This window comes from Lemur catta, chromosome 20 (assembly GCF_020740605.2).
Source record: "Lemur catta isolate mLemCat1 chromosome 20, mLemCat1.pri, whole genome shotgun sequence".
Classification (NCBI taxonomy): domain Eukaryota; kingdom Metazoa; phylum Chordata; class Mammalia; order Primates; family Lemuridae; genus Lemur; species Lemur catta.
In genome coordinates this window covers 34,621,837-34,648,141 of record NC_059147.1, presented here as the reverse complement: position 1 = coordinate 34,648,141, position 26,305 = coordinate 34,621,837, and the positions used below count along the sequence as shown (strand labels likewise).

The window sequence follows — 26,305 nt, the reverse complement described above, 5'->3', positions numbered from 1 at the left end:
CACCCCTTCCCAGGCTCCTGTCTGCCTCTGGAACCCTGCACTCCTGGTCCCAGGACTGGGACCCCGAGAGTCACTGCAAACCTCCCACTGAGTGTGCCCAGGTGGCCTCCTCCCCCCCACCCCCGCCTCCCCGCATCTGATCTGGGTGCTGCGGCCTCCCTCCCTCCTCCCTGCTTCATGGCACACTTTTCTGGAACACACCCCCGTCACACGTCTTCCCGGGGACCCTCCGCCTGCTCAGGTCCCTCAGTGGCTGTGGTTTTGCCACCTTTGTTTCTCCCCCGATAGCTCTGTGGACAGACGTGTGGACCTGTCTGCACGGGAAGGCGGGAGGGAGGCGTCAGGCTCAGGGGAAGGTGGGTGCTGGGGTTTGCTTCAGACTAAGGTAGGGGGGCCTCGAAGTCCAGTGCTGGAGCTGGAGTACCCCCGGCCTTCCCGAGCCTTTCCAGTCCTCGTTCTTATCTCCGCCTCCTTTCCTGTCCCCCACAACTACTTGGGTAGTGCCCCCTTAACTGCCTTGCACAGTGCAGCACTTGCATGAAAGCAGCGTGCACAGCACCGCACTGTCCTCTGAGTCTGCGTGTGTCAGCTCAGCGGCTGCCGCGAAGTGCCACAGTCTAGCTTGTGAAGCAGCTGATTCTCACAGCGGTGGAGGCCGGAAGCTGGGAGGTCGGGCTGCTGTGGCAGGCAGGTCCGGTGAGGGCTTCCATCCAGCGTGTGGAGGCTGCCTTTCCCGTGTCCACGTGGTGTGGGGAGGGCAGCAGCTCTCTGATGTCTCTTCTCAGAAGGGCAGTGACCGCATCACAGGGACTCCACCACCACACGCTCCCCTCCCGCTACTCACTGTCCCACCTCCAGATGCCATGACACTGGGAATTAGGGTGTCAGCACGGGAATTTCTCGAGGCCACAGTTGAGTCTGTAGCAGGGTGCTTGGTTTCATAACCTACGTAACTAGACGGCTCCAACTCCTTTTCCAGAGACGCTGTTTGTGCTGCGTTTGCAGGTTTGGCGTGTTCGGTGGAGACACGTGTTGGGGCATGACGTCCACAGACTCTCCAAAGAGGTTTTTCGGTCATACTCTGACGCAGATCCTCACACACAACCCTGTGCTGAAAGGTGGGTCCCAGTGCTGAAGCCGCAGAACTGCCACCCCGCTGGGGACCGTTTTCCCCTGCTGCCGTGGTGCCGCTCGAACGGGGAGAGGCCGGGGGCTCTCGGCTGCTTTTCGGCTCTGTCCTCAGCCAGAGCTGGGGCCCCGAAGCCTGTGGACAAGATTGTGCTACAGTGTGGAGGGCGAGAAATGACCACCTAGAGACCGAATTGAGTCAAGTTATGAGTCTGTATTAGCTAGCCAGCGACCACCCCTGCCCTGCCTGGGTACAGGTACAGAGAATGGCCCTGAGTTAAAACCCAGGAAGGTTTTATACTATTTTAAGTTAGAGTTATGTGACTTTAGGCTATGTGACTTTAGGCACGGTGGTTGAAACAACTATATCATTTTTTCCACAGCTGTGGGGTCTGGGACCAGTGTCGGACCCCCGTTTTGGTTATAATTTTTAAGTGAGTAGGTTTACAGAAATAGCACCAATTAAAGAACATTTTTTCAGGCGTTAAGTAAGTACAATAAATTTCACAACAGGCAGTTGGAAAGCTTAAATAATTAGTTATAAGTTAATTGTTTTGTTTTATCTCTGTAGGGCACATCTTTTGAGTTATAGACATAGGTCGAATTACCTAGTGAGCAAACACAGGTTTAAATTCTAGACTTAGGTGTTGTCCTCCTTGCCGTTGGCATTTGGGGCAAGGTGAGCCTGGAGGATTATTTTTTCCTTTTAAATGAGAAGGTCACCAATGTCCCTTTTGTGCTCATTGGCACGGGCACTATCATTTTTCTTTTGGGCACCTTTGGTTGTTTTGCTACCTGCCGAGCTTCTGCATGGATGCTAAAACTGTATGCAGTGTTTCTGACTCTCATTTTTTTGGTCCAGCTGGTCTCTGCAATTTTAGGATTTGTTTTCATAAATGAGACTAAGGACAGCTTTAAGAATAATTATGAGAATGCTTTGAAGCAATATAACTCTATGGGAGATTATAGAAGCAATGCAGTAGACAAGATCCAAAATACGTTGCACTGTTGTGGTATCACCGATTATAGAGATTGGACAGATACTGATTATTACTCAGAAAACGGATTTCCCGAGAGTTGCTGTAAACTTCAAGATTGTTCTCCACAGAGAGATGCAGATAAAGTAAACGATGAAGGTTGTGTTGAAAAGGTGATGACCGTTATAGAGTCAAAAGTAGGAATTGTTGCAGGAATTTCCTTCGTAATTGCTTTCTGCCAGCTGTTTGGAATCTATGAAGCCTACTGCCTCTCTCTCGCCATAACTAATAACCCGTATGACATAGTGTAACCAGCGTATCTGAAGGTTTGCTCCTCTCCAGTTTTAAGGACACTTAGGTTCCCCCCATGAACTACAAGATTGCCTGGATGGAAGACTGACACACTACTTACCAATAGGCTGAAAAACTACACCAATAGCTTGATTCAGTTGAGATACTTGTTCAGTATGTTCTAAGTCCACCTTCTGTCTCATTCAACTTAGATCGTTGAGTCCCCGTATCACTCTGAAACACTGGAAGACCTAGTAAATTGTAAATGAAGTAACACTGTGTTCCTCTTGACTTTTATTTTTCTTACTGTGGGGCCTTGGGAAGGCACTGTGAATTTGCTATTTTGATGTAGTGCTATAAGGTGGAAAATTGACCCCTCTGAATTTGCTATTGATGTAGTGTGATAGAAAATTGAACCTCCCTGAACTGGCCCCTTTCCAGCCAAGGTTATCTGGTTTGAGTATATAATTTGCACCAAGAAGTTAAAATGTTTCATTACTCTGTTCTGCTGACAGGTAGAGTCACATTGTGTAATTTAATTTCAGTAAGTCATTGGTTGGCATCCATCATCAGAGTTGTTGGATAACGGTAACAGTCTAAGGCCTTGTGTCTAAGGCACCCAAGATGTTCTGTGATACATCAGCTTTCAGCACACACTTTACATTTCTTTGCCTCCAAATTAAGGGATTTATTATGATGTTTATATTTTCCCTATTATTTGAAAGGTTCTAGTTATTACTTTAATGGTGTCGGAATTGTTGTATTTTCCTTAGGAATTTTATGGAACTTATCTTCATTAGCTTTAGCTGGTATTTCCTTACGAGGTTGATGTGACTTAATTGTCAATATTATGGTCAGCTTTAATAGTCTTAGTTTTGGTTTGTGTCTTTGATTAATAAATATAAATATTTTATACAATAAATATTGTTTTCCTCTAAAAAAAAATAAAAAAAATAAAAAAAATAAATTCTAGAGTTAGGTCAAGTGGACGTGGGTCACCTAGCAAGCAAGTGTAAGTTTCCCATGGGCCTTCACAGTTTGGGGATCTCAGAGGCCTTGGTCACAAAGCACACTTGATTACAAAATGTCCTTTCATTTGAAGGGAACACATTCTTAAGAGAAAATCCAGAAGTAAAGAAGAGGAGACAGGAATTGTCGCCAGAATAGAAATATCTTTAACGTGCAGCCTTTTTTTTTTTTTTTTTTTTGAGACAAAGTCTCACTCTGTTGCCCGGGCTAGAGTGAGTGCCGTGGCTTCAGCCTAGCTCACAGCAACCTCAAACTCCTGGGCTTAAGCGATCCTCCTGCCTCAGCCTCCCGAGTAGCTGGGACTACAGGCATGCGCCACCATGCCCGGCTAATTTTTTCTATATATATTTTTAGTTGTCCAGATAATTTATTTCTATTTTTTAGTAGAGACGAGGTCTCGCTGTTGCTCAGGCTGGTCTCGAACTCCTGACCTCGAGCGATCCACCCACCTCGGCCTCCCAGAGGGCTAGGATTACAGGCGTGAGCCACCGCGCCCGGCCCGTGCAGCCTTTTTGCCAGCCTTTTCTCCCATCCAAGGACGGACCAGGCCCGACCCTGCTTAGCTTCGAGACCAGACGAGATCGGGGTGTTCAGGATGGGATGGCCGCAGACTCTTCTGGCCTTTTTCTAAACAGATTTTTAAAAAACGTAGTTATTGTACTGTAAATACCGTGATTGTGTTTTAATGTCGTATCATGAGCATTTTCTGAGGCAGTTATGTGGGTTTCTTGCAAGTGTTTAGTGTGTCGTCTGCCCGTGGGCGTCCTGTCCCCCTGTATGTGACAGCCTTTTCCCAAGTCTTCACTGTCCACTGAGCCTTCTGTGCCCTGTCACGTGTCCCAGGGCAGGCGATGGGGCGGGAGTCGGGCTGGGGACAGGCGCAAACGCAGGAGAGGCCTGCGGTTGCTGTGAGGCCCTTTCCAGAGGGCTCAGCGCTGCTCCAAGCCGAGTGCCCTGTGGGCGGCATCCTCACCGTGCCTGGCTTATTGACATTCTAAAGCTTACAAGCAGCAAGATTAAAATGCAGTTGATACATTGGAAAGTATTTGTAGGGGGAAGGACAAAGTATTAGCAGTACGTAATTAGGGCTACAGGCACAGAGAGTTGATAATGCAGAAAATAGACAACAAACAGGGAAATGGTGTACTTATCAGTCATAGAAAAAATACAAATTAAAATAAGACAGTTTTTTCACATTGAAGCTTTGAGACCCAACTTTGCGATCACTGACGTGAAATCCGTGTCTGTTTCCTGCAGCGTCCGATGCCGTCCAGGCGCAGAGAGAGTGGAGCTTCGCGCGGACCCACCCTCTGCTCAGCGCTCTGTACCGCAGGGTGAGTGGGGACCCGCCCGGCTCACGGGGGGTCTGCGTCTGACGGGCTGAGTCCTGTCCAGCTGATTCCCAGGGACTCCGTGTGGGCAGAGTCTGGAGCCTGCGGGGAGCCGTGGCTGTCCACGTGGGGGCCTCCCCGAGAGGGGGGTTTTCCAGCTGGTGCCGAGGCCACGCACGGGAGAGACAAAGCCTCTTCACGGCAGCTGTGCTGCATCCGCCTCCTGGATCCTTCCCGTGGGAGGCGGGAGGTGGCTCCGGTGGGCCAGGGCTCGTGGGAGGCGAGGGCCTGGCTTTGCCTGGTGTGGTTTGCCGTGACTTTGAAGCGAGTGGGCACTTGTGTTTCAGCTCTTTGTGATGTTGAGTCCGGAGGAGTTGGTTGGCCATTTGCAAGAAGTTTTGGAAACCCAGGAGGTGAATTGGCAGCGTGTGCTGTCCTGCGTGTCCACGCTGGTTGTCTGCGTCCCAGAAGCACAGCAGCTGGTCAGCGGTGCGTCCGAGCGAGCTGGGTGTCGTTGGTCGGGTGTGGTGGGTGTGTGGCCTGGGCCCCGGGGGCGGCAGAATCCCAGCGTTTTCGGGGAGGCCTTTCTCTGCCTACCCAGGAACACCCTCACACAGACTGTTTGGCGCTCAGGACAAGCACGTTGTCCCAGTCGGGCACTTGATGTGTCATTTCCACCAGGCCCCGAGCTCAGCCTTGACTGGTCCTGGCTCTCACCTAGGTTGGGTGGCCCGTCTGACGGCCCAAGCATTCGAGAGCTGCCACCTGGACAGCCTGCTCACCGCGTTCCTGATCGTGCGCCAGGCTGCTCTGGAGGGTCCCTCTGTGTTCCCGTCCTACGCAGACTGGTTCAAGGTGAGCACCTGGCTGCCTTTCGCCTCAGCTGCTGGTCCTCAGCAGGCTCCTCCCCATGCTCTGCTGGTGGGACGCTGGGCTTGAGGAGAGGAGCTTGTGGCTGTGTCCCTGGACAGACCTGCCACGTGCGTCTCTGGAGGAAGCTTCCTTCCAGCGGGGCTCCCGTGGCAGGCTGTCCCGTCCCTGCGGGCTGTCCCCTCCCTCTTTTGTAAGAAAATAGTGAAATCGATTAGGAAGAGGGAAACAGAAGTGTGGCTGCTGCTCTTTGCAAAATGTACCGAGTCTTGTTTTCTTGTAAGAAGTGAAGCAAGTGCCCGGCTTCTTCAGGGAAGGTCGCACGTTCTGCTTGTTTCCTGCAACGCGCCTGGCGTTCTCCTGGTGCAGTTTACGGGCTGCTCCCAAACCTGAGCTGGCAGCAGCCCCACCTGGAGAGAGCTTTGGAGATGCAGGTCCTGGCCCGCGTCAGGCCCACCGAGGCGGAGCTTCCAAAGGGGAGCCCAGGGCCCTCGGCCAGCCGGTGTGAGAACCCTGGCCGTGCTGGCTGTGGGTGTCTTTGGCCATCGACTCGAGGTCGGGCAGGCTCCTCGTGTGAAGGGCTGACTCTGTGGAAGCCTGGACTTGCCCACCTTGGTGAGGTGCTGGCCTCCCTGGGACTCTCACCTGCCTTGCGCTCAGAGGGCGGCGGCACCTGGGCCCGCTGAGAAGGGCCTGCCCAGACAGGTGAGCTGCTGTCCTGCCCTGTGGTGGACGCTGGGTGTGCAGTTGCCGTGTTGCTGGCTCTTCCTTCCTCAGAGTCCCTTGTCATGGGACCTCAGGCTCCGCAGCTCTGCCCAGCTGGCCTGGGGCTCCCCCTGAATGCAGGTGTGGGTGGCTGCCCTGTCCTCAGCGGGGTGCGGGGAGGTTTGTGCCGGAATCTACCCACCACCCTGGGCTGTGTGTGCGCGTCCAGCCTGGTTTCCTGTGTTCGCGTACACAGTACCTGCCGGCAGGGGCTTTGCTCTCTGGACTGCAGCAGTGCCGCAGGTAGCTGGGGTCTCAGGCCAGGTGTCTCCCGGGGTTTACATTTTCCAAGGTGACCGGGCTGGGAGAGGAACGGTTCTGGAGTGCTGTGTGGGGCGGGGGTGTTTGGTTTTGTTTGCTTTCCCGCTCACCTTTTGAAATCGACTTTATCAAGGTATAATTTAAATCAAATGCACCCAACTTAAACGTATAATTGGATGAGTTTTGTAGATGTATGCATGCATGTTCAACGTTTGATTATCTGCTTTCACCTTTATCTTTAGGAAACAATATATTAATAAATAGACCAAATGGTTGCTTATTTGAGCCCTCCAGGTTGTTAGTATAGTTCTGAGCAGATCGCGTTGTGTAGTTAGTGTATTTTTTTTAATCATGGGAAGAACTGCCTTTTTGCTGGAGAGACACTCAAACTGGGGGCTGTGACCACGCCCTGGCACGTGTGTTGCTGTAGATACCTCACCTGCGTGTGGGCACAGGTGTGTCCCCACAGCTGGCGTCAGCAAGGCTCACTGGTAGTTGAGGGACGGACAGTTGAGCGAGGAGGGAGCTCAGGCCCTGTGCACCTGGTGTGAGCGTAGGTGGGGGCTGGGCGGTCACAGCTGGGGGAGGGGAACCCCTGGTGTAGTCTACGGTTTTATTTAAATCTCTAAGTGACTGGCGTCGAGCCACTTTCCTGGCCTGTGGCACATAGGTGATGTCTGAGCTTTGTTCCTCTCGACCATCCCCTGTCAGAGACACATCGCGAATGTCGCCAGCGTCTCCCCCTTTCCACCTTACGGCTCACACCTGTCTGTGTGGTAACATTCGAAACAATGGGCAGAGTTTGACAGCACGTTGTACGCTTCCAAGAAGACCGTGGTGAGCCCTCAGTTCACGTTGCAGTTGAGCTTTCACAGTGACCAGCAACCCGGCGCGGCCCACGCACACGGTCAGGGCCGCAGCAATCCGTGTGGTTCGGGGCGGAGCTGTTTGGTTCTCCTGTACCTGCACCTTCTCTCTCAGGTTCCTTTGTGATGTGTCCGGGCCACGATGATGTAATTCTCCTTCCTGCCCCGACCGCTGGGGTCCGCAGCAGCCTGGACGCTCCCTCCGCCCCCTGCAGGGTTTCCCTGGGGCTCGCTGTTGCTCCACAGTGTTCTGTTGCAGTCTTGGGGTTCCACCTCCTGAGGGGCGACTGCCCTCAGCCTGTGTTCCCGCGGCCACCTCCCCTGCAGGGGAGTTTGGGGGTGAAGGTGTCTGTGTGGGACGAAGGCACATTTGCTGAGCAGAGCTCTTATCCGGGCATTCAGCACGGGGCGCCCTGAGTATCACAGAGGGACACCATAGCTACTGTTTCCTACAGCAAATTACTCTTTACTTTCTTCCTGTGAATAAACTTTCAGCTCATCTCGTCAAAGCGCAGCCATGACATCTTTAAATGCACAAAACAAAATCACTTTTGGTCACTTTTCTCTTTCACAGTATCAGTTTTCTGTCCGTGAGATGAGCTCTTGTGGCGGCTGGACCCTGCCCGGCCAGCGTGGTCTCACACCGTGTCTCCACAGGCCTCCTCTGGGAGCTCACGGGGCCAGCGTGGTCTCACGCCGTGTCTCCACAGGCCTCCTCTGGGAGCTCACGGGGCCATCGTGGTCTCACGCCGTGTCTCCACAGGCCTCCTTTGGGAGCTCACATGGCCATCGTGGTCTCACGCCGTGTCTCCACAGGCCTCCTCTGGGAGCTCACGGGGCCAGTGTGGTCTCATGCCGTGTCTCCACAGGCCTCCTCTGGGAGCTCACGGGGCCAGCGTGGTCTCACGCCGTGTCTCCACAGGCCTCCTCTGGGAGCTCACGGGGCCAGCGTGGTCTCATGCCCCGTCTCCACAGGCCTCTTTTGGGAGCTCACGTGGCCATCGTGGTCTCACGCCGTGTCTCCACAGGCCTCCTTTGGGAGCTCACGTGGCCAGCGTGGTCTCATGCCGTGTCTCCACAGGCCTCCTTTGGGAGCTCACGGGGCCAGCGTGGTCTCACGCCGTGTCTCCACAGGCCTCCTTTGGGAGCTCACGGGGCCACCACGCCTGCAGCAAGAAGGCTCTGGTCTTCCTCTTCAAGTTCCTGTCGGACCTCGTGCCCTTTGAGGCCCCCCGGTACATGCAGGTGAGATCTCGCCGTGGTGCTGTGGCTCCTGCCACTCTCGCTCACTGCCGAGGACCGGTAGGACCAACTGGGTTAGGATTCCTTAAATTTTTGCTTGGGAAGCAGCCTTGTATTGTGGGGTTTAATTTTGATAAATGTTTACTGGGCAAAGGACTGTGTGTCTATTCAGCTTTGTTTTAGTTCTTGGACACGAACTGTTGCCCCCATGGTGTGTGTCCCCCCACAGTGTGTCCCCCACCATGGTGTGTGTCCCCCCACGGTGTGTGTCCCCCCACGGCGTGTGTCCCCCCATGGTGTGTTCCCCCCCATGGCGTGTGTCCCCCCACGGCGTGTGCACCAATGTCTCATGCTTTGCTGTCTCTCAGGTGCACATCCTCCACCCACCCCTGGTGCCAAACAAGTACCGCTCCCTCCTCACGGACTACGTGGCGCTGGCCAAGACACGCCTGACTGATCTCAAGGCAAGTCTGTGGCCTCCGCGCCTGCCCCTGAGAGCTGTCCCGGCAGAGCCCAGCGTCTCCATTTTCATGTTCTTCTTCCACCTCTTCTCTGAAGGTTGGTATCGAAACCATGGGGCTGTATGAGGACGTGTCGTCGGCTGGGGACGTTCCCGAGGTAGGGCCCTGCGGCCGCCCTGCGGGGTCTCAGTCATGCTCAGGGCCCACCAAGTGCGGGTCCCGCCTTCCCTGACTCAGGGCAGCGTTGCGGCCCAGGTGCAGAGAGGCGGACGGTCTGGAGGTGCCTTGTTCCGAGTGTCCTGCGCTGGGTGTGTCCCCTTGGGGTGGGGGCAGTGCCTGGTGCCGGTCGCTGGTCCTTTTAGGAGGCCTGTGGATGTGGGGTTGGCTGGAAGAGTTGGTCTGTGCTGTTTCCTGGGAATCGCAGAAAAGTGTTAACTCTGGAAGCTGAAGGTCAGATGGCCGTGTGGTGTGTGTATGTCAAGGGTAAAAACAACCTTTTCTAATTTTTAAGACCTTTTTACTTCGAGGTTGCGAATTGCTGAAGACCACTTACGGATGTTGTGAAAATGTTAGGTGAAAATGTTTAGTGCAATTTTCCATTGAAAATTCGTTGCTGTTCCTAAGTTGCCATTTCATAATCTTTTTTTTTTTTTTTTTTTGAGACAGAGTCTTGCTCTGTTGCCCGGGCTAGAGTGAGTGCCGTGGCGTCAGCCTAGCTCACAGCAACCTCAAACTCCTGGGCTCAAGCGATCCTCCTGCCTCAGCCTCCCGAGTAGCGGGCACTATAGGCGTGTGGCACCATGCCCAGCTAATATTTTTTGTGTATATATTTTTAGTTGTCCAGATAATTTCTTTCTATTTTTAGTAGAGATGGGGTCTCGCTCTTGCTCAGGCTGGTCTTAAACTCCTGACCTCAAGCGATCCTCCCGCCTCGGCCTCCCAGAGTGCTAGGATTACAGACGTGAGACACCACGCCCAGCCCATAATCTTTTTAAATCTCAAAAATTAAGTCTCTACTTCTTCTCACCTGGAAATCTTTTTTATATTTTTAAATTTAATTTTATTTTTTAGAGATGAGGTCTCACTCTGTTGTACAGTGGTGTGATCGTAGCTCACTGCAGCCTTGAGTTTCTGGGTTCAAGCGATCCTCCCACCTCGGCCTCCCGAGTGCGCCCCTTGCCTGACTAATTTGTAGAGATGGGGTCTTGATGTGTTGCCCAGGCAGGTCTCGCACTCCTGGCCTCAAGCCTTCCTACCTCGGCCTCCCAAAGTGCTGGGATTACAGGCGTGAGCTGCCTCGTCCAGCCTGTCTGAGTTTGAGCTTTCTGAAGGTAGAAGACAGCAAGTGTGATCCCTTTCCACGTTTTGCTGGCATTTGGGGAATTTGCACATATGTCCCAGGTCCTTGCTGTGTGTCGACCATGTCAGCCTTTGCCTTTGATTTGTGCAGAGAATCATCGCAACAAGGAAGGGGCTGGTGCTGGCCTTACCTGCTCACTTCCTTTTTTAATCCTTGTGTTCTTTCTGCCCCTCCCTCCCTGTGTGGGACCCAGCCCCGCAGCCAAGCGCCGCAGGATGTTGACAAGGCCATCGCGGTGTTTGAACACACGGGCAGAATCCCAGTCACCGTCATGGAGGCCAGGTAGGGCCGGGCTGTCCGGACTCACCCAGACTCCTCTCACCCAGACTCCACTGTGACGGCCGTCCCCGTCGGGGCTCCTGTGAGCGTGTCCTGTGTCCTTGGCCACGTAATGAGGGTGGTCGCCGTCTATTCCCGGAGAGGCAGGAGTTGGGGGCAGGAAGGTCGCAGCAGAGAGCCTGCCCTGAGGGGCACAGAGTGACGTGGAGAGCTGTGCTCCTGCTGGGAAACACGTTTCCTTCTGGAAAAGCATGGTGCCCCCCCCCCAACAGCTGACGGGTGGCATTGGCTTAGCCCGAACCCTGCCAGGGCTCACAGTTTGGTAACAGTGATTTTTTTTTTTAATTTTTTTTTTAAATTTTAGTATGTTAACGGGTACAATGTTTTTGTTTTTTGTTTTGTTTTGAGACAGAGTCTCGCTCTTCTGCCCGGGCTAGAGTGCTGTGGTTTCTTCATAGCTCACAGCAACTCCTGGGCTCAAGCGATCCTCCTGCTTCAGCCTCCCAAGTAGCTGGGACTACAGGCATGTGCCACCATGCCCAGCTAATTTTTTTGTATATATTTTTTTAGCTGTCCATATAATTTCTTTCTAAATTTAGTAGAGACATGGTCTTGCTCTTGCTCAGGGTGGTCTCGAACTCCTGAGCTCAAATGATCCACCCACCTCGGCCTCCCAGAGTGCTAGGATTACAGGCATGAGCCCCTGCGTCCGGCCGACGGGTTTACTAATTAATGTTCAGGTTATATATATGGCCCTTGCCCCACCTGACTGAGAGCTTCAAGCATGTCCATCCCCCAGGCGGTGTGCAACGCACCTATTAGGTGTGTGTATACCCATCCCCTCCTCCCCCTCGCACCTGCCCGACACCCAGTGAATGTTGATTTTTTTGTTAGTGCTGTCTTGGTGACCAATCTGAAGCCAGCACAGAGAGTGGAATAGCAAAACTGTATTCAATTCCTGGGATCCCCAAACATCTGAAATTCTGGTGGCTGCCAGTGTGGTGAACTGGTTCCAGTTCCCAGGATTTTGAGGTCAGCCCCCAGGACAGTGCCCAGAATGGATCTAAGGCCACCCTCATGGTCTTACGTGGCCCAGGTTCCATGGCCAACCCCAGAGGCATGCAGAGCGTGGCACGGGTTCCCTGGGACACAGGGTGTGACCATCTGCCCTGGCCTGACGTGTCCCCCAGCAGTGGGCGCGAAGATAGAAACGTGAGGAAACATCAGCCTTGAAATGAAAGGAGACGCCGTGGTGCTGCCGTCTGTGGAAACTGCCTTTTCATTGTCGTTTTTCTTTGTTTTTGAGACAGGCTTGCTCTGTGTCACCCAGGCTGGAGTGCAGTGGCGTAACCATAGCTCACTGCAGCCTCCGGCTCCTGGGCTCGAGGGATCCTCCTGCCTCGGTCTCCTGCGTAGCTGGGACTGCAGGTGCCACCGCGCCGGCCTTCTCGTTAGTTCATGAAGGCGTCCTCTGCTTTTCTCTGTTGCAGCATATTCAGGAGGCCCTACTACGTGTCGCACTTTCTCCCTGCCCTGCTCACACCTCGAGTGGTGAGTGTGTCTCCCTGCGTTTGCGACCAGGAAGCAGGACGTTCCCTGCCTGCGTCTCACTGGGCTCTCTCTCCTCTCAGCTCCCGAAAGTCCCTGATTCCCGAATGGCTTTTATAGAGTCCCTGAAGAGGTACGTCAGAACCCAGGAGGAAGGGCTGCTGCTTCCAGTGGTTTTTGGTAGTGGAAAGAATTATGGTTCTTTTCTAGAGAAATTTGTTTTATTACTAATATGTTTTACTTACAAAATATTGGCTCAAAAATCATGTGGTTATGATTTTTAAAAGAAAATTGTTTGATTTTGAATATGACCACTTAGCATCATTCTTTTTTTTTTTTTTTTTTTTTGAGACAGAGTCTCACTCTGTTGCCCGGGCTAGAGTGAGTGCCGTGGCGTCAGCCTAGCTCACAGCAACCTCAAACTCCTGGGCTTAAGCGATCTTCCTGCCTCAGCCTCCCGAGTAGCTGGGACTACAGGCATGCACCACCATGCCCGGCTAATTTTTTCTATATATATTTTTAGTTGTCCAGATAATTTCTTTCTATTTTTAGTAGAGACGGGGTCTTGTTCTTGCTCAGGCTGGTCTCGAACTCCTGACCTCGAGCGATCCACCCGCCTCAGCCTCCCAGAGTGTTAGGATTACAGGCGTGAGCCACCGCGCCTGGCCCACCATCATTCTTTAATGAACTTTTAGGATGATTGGTCTGGGATTAAAAAACATTAGTGTTTCACTAAATAATCATCGTGTAATTTAAGCAAGGAAGGAAAACTGCCCTGAGAAAGCCTCATGCTGCCAAACCGTAGGACAGAGCTGGGCTCCTGTGAGAATAGTGAGGGTGTGTCCTGGCTCACCTGCACCGTGGCTTCCAGTAGCAAGAAGTCGGTTTGTTTCGCAGAGCTCATCCTTGGTGGGAGAAACTCTGAATCCTGTTTTCTAGTGAAACTTAAAAAGTGTTTGCACCTCTGAGAAGATTGAAAGGAGAAAGCCTAGAAAGTAAAAATCTTTTGTGTTTTTTTTATCTCTGGGATCCTTATTTTTATATGTTTTTGTTATAAAATATTTCAAATATATACAGAAGTACAGAGACCAATTTAAAAAACACCCACGTACCCCCACCCATATTCCTGCTATTTTTTTTTTTTTTTTTTGAGACAGGGTCTCACTCTGGCCCAGGCTGGAGGGCAGCGGCACCACCACAGCTCACTGCAGCCTCCAACTCCTGGGCTCAGGTGATCCTCCCGCCTCAGCCTCCCAGAGTGCTGGGATTTACAGGCGTGAGCCACCGCGCCTGGTCTGTCTTAACAGAATATTACAGATACAGCGGAAGCCCCGTTAGTCCAACTCCCTGATCCCAGCCCCCGCTTCCATCTCCGAGGAAACCATTATCCTGAAGTTGGTGTAGAATTCCTTCCTCTGTGTTTTGATTCCTTTGTTATGTGTTTGAAAACCATGTATGTGTATTTACATTGACGCACACATCAGTCATGTGTGTGTGTTTCACGTGGAGCTGACGTGTGTGTTCTACAGTGTGTTTTCACACTCACTGTCGTCCGTGCTCTGGTCCGTTTCTCTGGCAGCTGCTGTGTTGCTCAGCCCGGGTGCTGCGGCTCACCACAAGAGTACATACAGCGTCGTGAGCGTGGGACGAATTTGTTCATTCCCTGCGATTGGCCGCTTCGGTTATTTCCGTTTTATACTTTAACTGTGCCTCAGTGACCGTCCTTGTGTGTATCTCTATGAAAATGCTTTTGGAATTCTGAACGGAATTTTATTGATTTTATAGATTAATTTGAGAACTGCTGACTTTATTACACTATTTTTCCTTCCATAGTATATCTTTCATTTATTCAGATCTTTTGATAGTGTTTTGTGATTTCTCTTTATCAAGATTTTGTGCATCTTTTGTTAGATTTCCTGCTAAGTAGCAGGGTGTGTTGCTGTTGTGAACAGCATATTATTTCTTGTTGGTTTCTTTGGTTGGTTGTTGCTGAGGTGTATGTAGGTGACCTGGTACCCAGCAACTGCTGGACTTGGTTCTCCTTGCTGGGTTGTGGATTTTCTCTATAGATAATCACGTTGTTTAGAAGAACAACAGTTTGTCTCTTTTATTCTGATTTTTATACCTCTTAATTTTTGTCTTATATTGGGAAGGACTTTTAGTTTAATATAGAATTATAGGAGTTGTAAACTGGCATCTTGTTTCTTACTAAAATAGGAATACTTCTAAGGTTATACAGTTAATTGTGATATTTCCTTAGTTTGTTTTATATATACCCTTTATTGTATTCAGAAAATTCTCTTGGCCGGGCATAGTGGCTTATGCCTGTAATCCTAGCACTCTGGGAGGCTGAGGCAGGAGGATTGCTTGAGCCCAGGAGTTTGAGGGTATAGTGAGCTATGATGATGCCACTGCACTCTAGCCCAGGGTAACAGAGTCAGACTCCTGTCTCCAAAAAAAAAAAAAAAAAAAGGAAATCGACCCCACTCGTGACTCACCCCTCTTTCAAAATAAAACTAAAATAGAATGAAAATTTAAAAGGAAAAGAAACTTATTTCTTGTTAATTTTCTAGGGATCTTTAGCCTGAATTAATGCTCTATCTGCATCTCTGAAGATGACCTTGCAGTTCTTTAGTCTGTGAACATGATCGGTTACATTGATTCTTCCTCTGTTGAACTGTCCTTGCCCTTCTGGTGTGTATGCTACTTGGTGATGATTTTGTGTTCTGTAAACTGCTGGATTTGATTCCCTGATCCTTGCTGGGGGGGTTTGCATCTGTCATTCTGTATGTATCTTGGCTGCTTTGGCCTCAAGGCTCTGGCCCCTCGCAGGACGAAGGGGCAGCTTTGCTGTTCTCTGAACCGGGGTGTGCACCAGGGTGTGTGTTCCCCAAGGTCTGGTCACACCTGGCTGTGCAGTGATCTGGCCCTCGCGCCTTGCGGAGGCCCAGACATTGGCGCCAACTCGGTTTCTTGAATCATTACTAGTTTAGCCAGAGTTTTCATTTCTCCTTGAATCTGTTTTTGTGTGTGTTTCTAGAAAACTGTCCATTTCATCTAAGTTTCCAAATTTACTGACAGTGTTATTCATAATGTTCTATTATGATTTTCAAAATCAGGCTACCTTATCTGTACTTTTTATTCCTTTTTGTTTTAAAAGGAAAAGGGTTAGTGTTGCCCTTTTTGACTCATTTTTATTAAAGATTTGACTGTTTTATTAATTTTATCAAATAATTAGTTTTATATTGTCTTCCCTGCTGGGTGTTTTAATTTAATTTAATTAATTAACGTTTTTTTAGGGCACACTGTTGCTGTGGCACCAGGCTGGAGTGCAGTGGTGTGATCATCCCAGTCGACTTTTTAAATCCGCTCTTTGGTTAATTTTAGATTTTAACTTTATTTTGTTTGGGTTTACTTCATTGCTCTTTTTATAACTTCTTAAACTGATCGTTTAATTCATTGTCTTCTAACCTTTCTTGTGTTTTAGTAAAGGCATGTGGCTTCATAAATCTCCCCTCTAGGCACTGCTGTAGCTGCCCTCTGGAAGTTTCCGTACGTGGCACAAACACTGTCATTCAGTTCTAAGTGTGGGCCATTTGCATTATGATTTTCTTATAATTTATAAGTTATAAGAAAATCTGTTTTCCAAATATACAGATTTTTGCCACTAGGCTTTTTTCCTCTTTCTAATTTGTTTATTGTTTTAACATACACATAATAGAAAATTTACCATGTTAACCATTAACTGCACAGTTCAGTGGTGTTAGTGTTGTGCGACCGTCACCGCCATCCGTCTCCACAACTCCTCCTTTCCTTTCCTGACAGGGTCTTACCCTGCTGTCCAGGCTGGAGTGCAGTGTGCAGCCACAGCTCACTGCAGCCTTGAACTCCTGGGCTCAAGGGATCCTCCTGCCTCAGCTTCCTGAGTAGCTGGGACGACAGGCACAGGCCACCATGCCCAGCTGATTGTTTATTTGTATTGTGTAGAGACGGGGTCTCACCGTGTTGCCCAGGCTTGTCTCGAACTCCTGGTGTGGAGCCATCCTCCCACCTCAGCCCCCGAATGTGCTGGGATTGCCAGCAAGAGCCACCGCGCCCAGCCAGGAGCTCTTCATCTTGTGGAACTGAAACTGTCCACATTAACTACTGACCCCCCTCTCCTCCTCCCCCAGCCCCTGGCAGCCACCCTGCTGCTGTCCCTGGGATGTGACTGCTCTGAAGTGGAGTAGTACAGAATTTGCCTTTCTGTGACTGGCTGATTGTCACTTAAGATGATGTCCTCCAGGTTCATTCCTGTTGCTGCAGGTGACATAATTTCAGTCTTTTTTTATGGCTGAACAGTATTGCGTTGTGTATATACCGTGTTTTCTTCGTCCACTCATCTGGTAACGCACACCCAAGCTTCTTAAGAACGGAATGGGGTGGAAGTCAGTTTTGCTGACACGGTTACTCAGCACTCACACTTGATTGGTGGCTTAGCTGGGGTGGAAATCTCCGTTGGAAAGGAAAGCCGCTCCTCACGTTGTGAACAGTGTCGGCCCGGTGCCATCCTGCTCCCAGCGCTGCTGTTGGGAAGTTAGAAGCTGTTATAACTTAGGATTCTTTGCATGGCCTGTTTTTTTCCTCTCTGGAGGCTTATAGTGTCTTCTCTTTGTTCTTCATGTTTTGAAATTTTATGTATTTTGGTGGGGTCTAATTTTATTCCTTGGCTGAGCACGTGGTTTGCCTTTGGACACTCATGGTCCTTCAGAGGTGTTGCATGTGCGCACCTCCAATGCCCCCGGCGACCCACTGCCCGGGCCACGCTGACGGAGATCCCAGACGCCGGCTGCTGCGTTGACCGGACCCTCCCCTCTGTGCCTTTTCTCCTTGGAATGCCCCTGCCTTTTAGTTCTTAGACCTCCTTGACTGATCTTCTGATTTTTTTCCCTCTTTTGTCATATTTTATTTCTTTTTTCCTCCCTTCTCCCTCCTTCCCGGCAGATTTCGTCACTTTACCTGCCACTCGTTTGATTGGCTTTTCCGCTTCTGCTGTCGGAGTGTCTGTCCTTGGTGGCTGTCTGCCTCAGAGGTGTCACGGCTGCAGTGCTGCGTCCCGCCTCTCTGACAGCCTCAGTGGTGTCTCAAGCTGCTGTTAGTATCTCTGTTTATGTGGATTTGCTTTTCCTTGGTTGGTTTTTGTGTGTTAAGCTGTAGCTTTAATCCCCAGAGCGGGACGCGGTGTGCGGTCTGCCTCTCCCCGGCAGTGAGAGCTTCTGCCTGAGTTCTGACGGGGCTTTCGCCTGCAGCACAGCCGCGTGCTCCTTCTTCTCTGTGTCTGGCTGCTGTCGGCGTGCAGGGCGGCTTGGGGACAGGCCCGGTGGTCTCACCAGGACGTGCGTGCTGTGCCCTCCGCTCTGCCCTTCTGAGCGCAGTGCCGTCACCGTGGTCTCTGGTGCCATGTGACCACCCATGTGCGCTGGGGGCTGCTGTGTCCCCCACACGCGGTGGCTTCGTGACCTGCCCTGAAGGAGGGGCCTGCCGGCCCTGCTGCGCACGGCGTCCTGCCCCTCGGGGGCCGGTCCTGGCTCCTGCCCCAGCTGCAGCCGCTCGGATGCCCGTGTCCTTGTTCCAGGACTTTGCGTTTACAATTCTGCAGGTTTTCAATGACATTGAGTGTGTTTTTAGTGTTATTCGTTAAAAGTAATATAAATTCAGTTTTCAAATTAGGAAATTATCAAACATTGAATGAGATAAATAAAAATAATTTGTAATCCCACTGCCCAGTGGTGTGTTTAAAAGTCCAATCTCCTAGATAGTAATATGTGATTAACATGACTCTTTCTGAAACAGTACCATTTAAATCAATATATGGACATTTTTAATCATATATATGGTTTTTTCCCTTAAAATAGGACCATGTTGTGCAATACCACACACTGTTATATTAATATAACTTATTCAAACTGAATATATTTTTACTTTGTAATAATTTTTGGAATTGTAAATTTCAGAATTAATTCGAGTCATAGTTGACGTGATTTTATTGTTTCCTTCGACCCAGAGCAGATAAGATCCCCCCGTCTGTGTACTCTGCCTACTGCCACGCCTGCTCCGCCGCTGCAGAGAAGACTCCAGAAAGTAAGTTTCGCGGCTGCACCTGTGGCTCCCTGACCGTGGGCTGGCGTGTGAGGTGGCGCCGGCTGGGCCGGTGTCCGGGCTTCAGGGGGTCCCCGGGCTGCAGGGGGTCCCCGCCCTGACAGCACAGGCCAGTCTTGGTGCGGGAGGGGCTGCTCGGGCCGCTGTCCTTGCAGGTCCTGCGAAGTCACTTTGTAGCATGTGCTGTGTGCAGCGCAGAGTCCCACTTCATGACCCGCCGTCTCTGTCTGTGCCTGGCCGAGGCCGGGATGTGCCTCCTGGGTGCCCGTCCGTGCCTCACTCCGAGGTCCAGGTGCCCTCCCGGCCGCGGCCTCTGTGCTGACGTGTGTGGCCGTGGGGTGGGCGCGTCGCTTTCTGACCGTCCAGGCCGTTCCGTGAGCAGCGTGAGCCAGGTTCTTTAGGGACCGACGATGCAGGTGAGGTCAGGTCTGTGGAACTGAATCCGTGCCAGGCCCACGCTTGGGGCAGCTGTGCTTGCCACACTTCCCTCCTGGTGCCCGGGGCCCCGACTCACCAGGGCAGCAGCGAGAGGCTGTCAGGAGGGGCCTGGCCCCCGTTGAAGCCGTGTTTGTGTTTGACATCTGTGCGGCCGGGTAGGCTAAGTGGGACTTTTCTAACCATAGCCCTGTTTTCCAGTTCTGTTTGCCAAAATCCCTCGTTTCACAAGCTTAGAAAATTTCCAACCACCATGGAGACCCTGGACTTTGTTGGGCAGAGAGTGAAGGTCCCTGGGCTCCCGCCTGGACCAGCGCTGGAGCAGCTCAGGGCTGCGCTGGGATGTCGAGGAGGAGGAGGAGCTCCTCATCCCCTGGGCCTTCCTAACTCCTCCGTCCTAGTTTTGGGGACTTGCAGTGTGTTTTTCTCGTGATTTGTCTGATAGAGCTTAGGAGCAGAACCCTAGAGCCTGTGGGTTCGGATTTCATTTGGGGTGAGACCCGTGTGTGCTGTGGTAGGTTTTTATGCTTGTGTCTCCGCAGCCCCAGAACGTGAACTTGTTTTGCTCTTGTAACATGTGGTGTATCTTCCTTGTTATGTTGAAAATGGTATGTTGGAGGCTTAAACCAGTATCTTCTGCAAGTATGCAGTCAGGTCTAGTCTTTCTACAGTAAATCAATGTTTACTAACGTTTGTTGCACACTGGTCACTGCCTCGCATGCTGAGTCTCCGTCTTGTGTCACATACTGTTGTGAAAACAGTGTGACCGTGTCCTCAGCAGAGCAAGGAACAAGCGCCAAACCCTGCTGTGTGGTTCTGCCCCGGCCTGCCCAGCCCTCACCCTCCGGCTGAGCTTTGCACGGTTGTGGTGATGCTGCACGCAGAACTGTTTTCCCTTAGGCGTCACAAAAGTTTTAGTTTCTGAAATGACGGCATCCACCATCAGAGAGGGGAGTGGATGCCTCCCCTAGGCTCAGCGCCCCATCCGCGTGGGAATGAACAGTCCGTATTCAGCTGGGTGCGGTTTCCCTTTTCGTAATGAAGAGTCCTGTTGAGTGTGTTTCCCGTGTGGCCTAACTGCTAAAATTGCCCCCCCAGATGCAGCGCCAGGATCGAGGGCAGAGCCCGGCGGTGCTGAGGAGGCCCTGGGGCGGCTCGCGGCTGCGCTGGGAGAACTCAGAGCCTGCATGAGAGACCCCGACCGCTACGACGGTGCGTGCAGGTGTCTGAGTGTGTGCGCCTGTGGGTGGGGTGCGGGCCAGCCTGTGGGCTTAACCTTGACTGGGGGCTGACGCGTGTTGGAGGCGCTGCCTTCCTTCAGAGACGGCGGGCACGGGTCCCACCCGAGCTGTCCCAACGCCCTGGCAGAAGATGGATGTTCTGCTGTTTGGCATCTGAGTAGGGTGGATGATGGAGAAAGGAGAGAGAAATTAGGAGGACTTGTGGCTTTCTTCCTCATCCTCGCTGCCTCAGCGGGTGTGACGTCGCACACATTGGGTCTCACCCTGTGACCCTGCTGCCGTGTGACCGTCCCGTGACACAGGAAGTGCGGGTGTGGCCTGCAGTCAGACGCCAGCTGAGAGCACTTGCCATTCCACAGCAGTGATGCACTTCCAGATTTTCATCACGATACACTCGGAATCTAAAATAAGTCAGACTTATTTTTACTGAGTAGCTACGGTAGTTTTATATTTATTACGAATTGATTTCATTCAAACCCAGACTGAGAGTCTCATGGAGGAAACACGGGCACAGCTTCCTTAGCGTGGCTGTCCCGGCTGGAGGGGCGTCTCAGACATGACCCCGGCTCCTGCCAAGCCAAGAATGTCGCCAGCAGCCCGTTTTGAGGTGGTGCTTGCACAGAATGTGGTGTTTGGGGATGTTGAGGCAAAGTTCCAGTGTCTAGTCAAAAGATTGATAAATGTCAGAGCTGCCCTGTCTCTAAAACCAACAGCGATTCTCACGTTTGAGTGGCGTAGCCGGGCCCACGTGTCGTGTCTGGAGAGCTGGTGTCCCGGAGGCCGCGGCAGGCGTGGAGCCTCTGCGTGTGCTCAGACAGATGCACGGCACTGGGGGAGTTGGCCGGGGGCTTCGGACGGGAAGACAACGGGTGGGGGGGGGCTCGTACTGGTGAAGGGTGTGCTGCCCCAGGGGGTCGGGGAAGAGCAGCGGGGGACGCCAGGCCCCGTTCTGCCGCCAGCACCTGCCGCGCATCTCAGGTCTGCAGCCTCCCGGCGTTGGCACGGCCCCCTGCAACGTGGAGACACGCTGTCCCCGCCGCTGCCCGACAGCAGCTCAGGGTGGGGGAGAGAGTCGCACCTGGAGGGCGGCCGGGGCTCCCCGCGGGTCCCGCCCCCGCACCTGTCCATCCACGTTCCCGTGTCCAACTCACGTGTCCTCTGCAGTCGTGTCCGCTCAGATGGCAGTGATCTCTGACAGACTGGGCGCGGCCTTGCGTCGCGGTAAGGACGACGGCAGCCGCGAGACATCAGAGGGCCGGCTCAGCGCCGTCTCTGCGAGACTCGGGCAGCAGGAGCAGGAGGTGGGTGTGAGCGCCTTCGAGTGCGGCGTCTCAGATCATGGCGAAGCACCAGCTGTGCCGTGTGCTTGGTGCGTGTGTGTTTTGCTCGGTGAACTGCGTGTTGAGATCAGCTGTCCACCGCCTGGGTGGTCCGTCGTGCCCCAGCCTTTCTGTGTGTGGAGAGCTCTCTTCACATCGTCGGTGAAGAATATGCGACACAGCCATTGCAGCCCCAAAGCCTAAAATTGTGTTTTTGGCTCTTACAGACGTGCTGATCCTGCTCACTAGTGTAATGTTTTGTGACTGGAGAGGGCGTCGTGACAGTCGGCCTGTCCTAGTCCTGGGATCTGGGGAGGGTCCTTGGTCCCGACGTTGTTGTTTTCTCTCCAAACGCAAGCCGGTCTCGGTCCTGTCCGCGAAGCAGTCGCGGTGTCCGAGGTGTGAACGGACGTTGGGTCACTCCGCGTTGGTCCGTGGGAAGCGTCTCAGGGCCGTGTCTCTGCAGGTGGCGGACCTCCTGCTGACTTCCTTCTGTCAGAACCTCCTGGCGGCCTCCAGCTTCGCGCCCCCAGAGAGGTAAAGGCTCAGCGTCTCCCTGGGCGGCTCGGCCTGCCCTGGTGCCTCTTCCTGCTGTGCTGGGACCCCGGGCCCGGCAGGAGGAGACAGCAGCGCCCAGTCCCCCAGGTGGGGACGCGGCAGGGGTGGAGAGTCACCGCAGAAGCTGGTTGTCATGGGAACGACCTGGCTTCTTGCTGGGGCGCCTGTGCCTGGGCTGTGCGCTGGGGCGCGTGCAGGGCCGAGGGGGGCCGGCGCTGACAGTGCGGGGCTGTCCCTGCAGGCAGGGCCCCTGGGCCACCCTGTTCGTGAGGACCGTGTGTGGGTGCTCCGTGCTGCCAGCGGTGCTCTCCCGGCTCTGCCAGCTGCTCCGCCTCCAGGTAGGCACCTGCCTCCGGCCTGTCCGCAGTGCCTGGGACCGTGCGGCCAGGCGGCCTGTCCGCTCTGCCACCCGCCCTCGTTCTCCTTCCAGGGCCCGAGCCTGAGTGCCTCCCACGTGCTGGGCTTGGCCGCCCTGGCCGTGCACCTGGGGGAGCCCGGCTCTGCGCTCCCTCCTGCCCCTGCCGGGGGCCTTCCCTTCCCCGACCTGCTCGAGGGCCTCCTGAGCTGCCGGACGCGGGAGTCCTCGCTCTTCTGCCTGAGGTAAAGCCCCGCCCGCTCCTCTCGCCCGACGGGTCACGCCCGTCCCTGGGTACAGTTGGAGAACACAGGCGTGCAGAAAACCACGCCAGCCCAGGGAGTCCCTTGTTAGCGTTTAGTGTACATCCTCTGGGACTCCATGTGTGCTGTGCACGTTTGTTTCTCTGTGTATAAAAATGGGGTCAGACTACTGCACTAAACTGCTGAAGTTAACGTTACTGAAAGTCATAACAGATCGCAAACGTCCTTCCACGCCATTGATGGCCCCCTGCGACCTGGGAGCTGCTTCTGTCCTGGGGTCGTCTGGCCGTGGGTTGAACTGGTTCCCTGCGGTTGGGTTTCTGCCGCGCAGTGTGTCTTCCTAGGGTGGACCCCAAGGGAACCACACAGCCAAAAAGTAAGCTGAAGGGTTTTGAGACGCTCGTCCTTCTGGTGTGTGTCAGTACACGCTCCCCTGTGTGTTAGTCCACACATGTTCACTGGGCGCGGCTGCTCGAGTCCTGCCCCCGCCCCCGCCCCTTCTCCTCAGGGCAGCGACAGCTCGCCGGGCCGAGCTGAGTGCGGGGTGGGGGATGGGCTCGCTGCAGCCCGACAGAGGCCGGAGACTGGCGGGAGCTGGTAGCTGGGACTGGGCTGGCTCCCGGGCTCCTTGGGCAGAGCTAAGCCCAGGTTGGGCCAAGAGCAGCGTCACAATGGCCAAGAGACGCTGTGGGGCCGAGTGGGCAGTTGGCGTTAGGACAGGGTCTGGGTGGAGGCACCGACGGGGCTGTCTGAGAAAAGGTGCAGGGAGTGTACACGCGGGTGACAGCCGTGCAGCTTGCCTGGCCACCACACGTGGACTCATCAGCAGGCGCTCGGCCCCTCCTGGGCACTCGGCGGCACCCATGGCCCGTGAGCAGCAGCCCTGGGTGCCTCGCCGGCCCCGGAGCCCAGAACACCCAGTGCTGGACGTCTGCCTCCTTGCCGTGGTGACAAGTCAGCCGCATGTCGAGGTTGGCAGCTGTGGAGGGACGTCACCAGCAACGGGGGACGGAAGGAAAGGGGCCTCTGGACGTGGGTGTGCAGTTAGAAAGAGCAAGGAGCTGTGCTGTGTGTCTCCCACCGCCTCTCACCTGAGAGGGGAAGGCAGTAAAAGGCACATTTGTGTTTGCGAAAGACACCCCAGGACACTAGAGTGTCGCAGCAGTGACTGTGCTGGGAGTGGTCATGCGCATGTCACCTTGGCCTTGAGGACTGTCACTCTGACGTTCCCTGGTCACGAGTGGGGGCCGACTGTCCCTCTGCCGCTTCCTCCCATGTGGATTGTCTTGTTTCCCCTTCGGCTGGTGCTCGGGCCATCGTGTTTCCTGCCGGCACATTGGGAGAGGCTGAGGGGCTGCCTGCGCGGACCTGGTGGCACCGTCCCTGTCACCTGCCTCAGCTTCCCGGGGCCCCAGGGTCAGTTCTGTCCCCACTCGTCCTCACCCAGCTCCACAGCCTGTCCTGTGGGTGACGCTGCCCCACGTTCACACTCTCCACGAACACGGGATCATCTCAGAAACATGTTTCTCTCCGTGCGTTTCTCTCCGTGTCATCCTTGCGCAGGGGCCGTGCGGAGCGAGCATGTGTTCTGTGCAGTTCTGTCACCTTCCTTTTACATCGCTGTACATGACACCCTTGGCAAGAGGGTCTGTGCCGCTCACGAGCCTCCTGCCCACCACTCGGAGCCTGGCCACACCCCCCGTTCCTTCCGCTTCTGGGCGTTCTCCACACGTGTGCAGAAACAAACCTGTGTTGCCCACGGCCCCCTGCTCGTGTGTTGCCGCGTGTCTGTCTGCAGCGTGGCTCGGGAGGCTGCCCTGGGTGAGCCCGGGAGGCTGCAGGAAGGCTCTCCAAACCCAGCACTGACGCCGGGACCACGTGGCTCAGGGTGCACTAAACTCATTCTGTGAAAGTCACACTTAACTTTCCTTCATGTTTCATTCTATGTGGGTCACATTTGTATATTATTTTTCTATTTTCAGATTTTGTACAGCGGCCATTTCCTATTCTTTGTGCAAATTTTCTTCCCAGTCACGTGATATTTTGTGCAGTTGTTTACCTCCGGGCCTCATAAAAAAGGTAGGTCCGCTAGGTTCCTGTTGCCCATTTTTCTCTTCACCAAACGGACAGAGGTCTTCGCTACCCCAGCTCTCGCCTGGGTGCGCGGCTTGATCGCCCTGTCTGTCTCCGCCTTTTCTTCCTGTTCCAGTTTCAGTTGGGGCTGCAAGGTGATAAGCATGCCCCCTTTTTAAAAGAAATAGATACTGATATTTATAGAATAGGTAATTTTTTTGTTTTTTTGAGACAGAGTGTCTGTCGCTTGGGCTAGAATGCAGTGATGTCATCATAGCTCACTGCAGCCTCAAACTCCTGGGCTCAAGTGATCCTCCTGCCTCAGCCTCCCGAGTAGCTGGGAGTACAGGTGCCACCATGATGCCCGACTAATTTTTCTATTTTTAGTAGAGATGGGGTCTCGCTCTTGCTCAGGCTGGTCTCGAACTCCTGAGCTCAACACGTCCTCCCGCCTCCGCCTGCCAGAGTGCTGGGATTACAGGCGTGAGCCACCACGCCCAGCCTAGATAGATAAATTAAAAGACAAGTATTCGTAAAAAGTATGTTTCCATTTAAAGAAGAGTTCTAACTCCTTTCATCTAGTGAGTGCAGGATGAGTATTAGAAACTCTAAATGTCAAAAGTGAAGGTACAGTTACAACGTAAACCAGTGATACCCTTTTGTAGAGTTTTGTACATCTGTTGTGTATAAAATAGTGGTTTCAATTGCAGGTTTCACACTAGATTCAACGGAGAAGCTTGTTAAAGTACAGATTCCCGGCCCTGTCCAGATAAATTGAGTCAGCACCGGGCGCAGCCCCGGGGTCCAGGGTGCACCTGCACTTCCCAGCCAGTTACTTTGAGGAACTTAGTGAAGAAAGCGTGGAGGGAGGTTAGGAGAGACCCGGCACCCTCGCCCTGGCTTCGCCTCACGGCCAGGGCCCGTGGTCCCTTGAGCACCCTCGACTCGGTGTGTTTGCGCAGGAAGAAAGTCTGATCTCCCTAATAAGCAGAGACACGCAAATTAGTGTGATGTAATTGATAAAGCGCGTCACTGGCCCTGTTGTCACGCTTTGTAGTGGAAACACCCAGGAACAGGTGGTTCTGCTACCGCAGACCTGCAGCGGCCACACCCTTGGGTCAGCTCCGACCCACAGTCCTACTCTAGACCTGTCACCCCAGGCAGTGGTCAGGTGCCCTGCGGATGGGCTGTTTCCGGCCTCTCGCAGTGGGACTGGCAGAGTGAGGCATCGCTGTGTCTCTGTTTCAGTTTCAGTTCCTCGTGCTCAGATTGTTCCCGGAGAGCCGAGAACTTCCCTCCCAGGAGGACACAGCGGGCCCTCCCTGGAGTCCCACGTGCCTTGCGCCTGCGGACTGGCGGGGAGCCACGCTCTTGCTGTGGAGACAGAGCACCTTCCAGGAGCTGCTGAAGGAGAGAGACTTGCACGTAGGTCCCGCCCGACCGTGATGCTGGGTCCCTGTGAGCCCTGTCCCCCACAGGTGAAGTCTTCTCTGGGATCCCTGTGGCCCCTGTGCA

General features: G+C 53.3%; 2 protein-coding genes across 2 annotated transcripts in view; both read left to right on the top strand.

The window, feature by feature from the left end:
• The window catches only part of FANCA (FA complementation group A), a 54,164-nt gene that overhangs the window by 12,547 nt on the left and 15,312 nt on the right, over positions 1–26,305 (top strand). Inside the window, 18 exon segments of the mRNA XM_045533316.1 lie at positions 1,006–1,118; positions 4,683–4,759; positions 5,104–5,245; positions 5,478–5,611; positions 8,653–8,763; positions 9,129–9,224; positions 9,319–9,378; positions 10,775–10,863; positions 12,351–12,411; positions 12,492–12,541; positions 18,452–18,528; positions 20,080–20,193; positions 21,387–21,523; positions 22,008–22,078; positions 22,341–22,437; positions 22,530–22,699; positions 24,700–24,796; positions 26,039–26,215. Coding sequence (XP_045389272.1) covers positions 1,006–1,118; positions 4,683–4,759; positions 5,104–5,245; positions 5,478–5,611; positions 8,653–8,763; positions 9,129–9,224; positions 9,319–9,378; positions 10,775–10,863; positions 12,351–12,411; positions 12,492–12,541; positions 18,452–18,528; positions 20,080–20,193; positions 21,387–21,523; positions 22,008–22,078; positions 22,341–22,437; positions 22,530–22,699; positions 24,700–24,796; positions 26,039–26,215 — 1,873 coding nt within the window.
• Positions 1,750–2,670, top strand: TSPAN6 (tetraspanin 6). The gene has a single exon (XM_045533881.1). The coding sequence runs from the start codon at positions 1,943–1,945 to the stop codon at positions 2,414–2,416; it is 474 nt and encodes a 157-aa protein (XP_045389837.1). The 5' UTR covers positions 1,750–1,942; the 3' UTR covers positions 2,417–2,670.

What these genes read in the sequence shown, in the direction of transcription:
- TSPAN6 (XM_045533881.1), top strand. Translation starts at nt 1,943, where the DNA reads ATGCTAAAACTGTATGCAGTGTTTCTGACTCTCATTTTTTTGGTCCAG.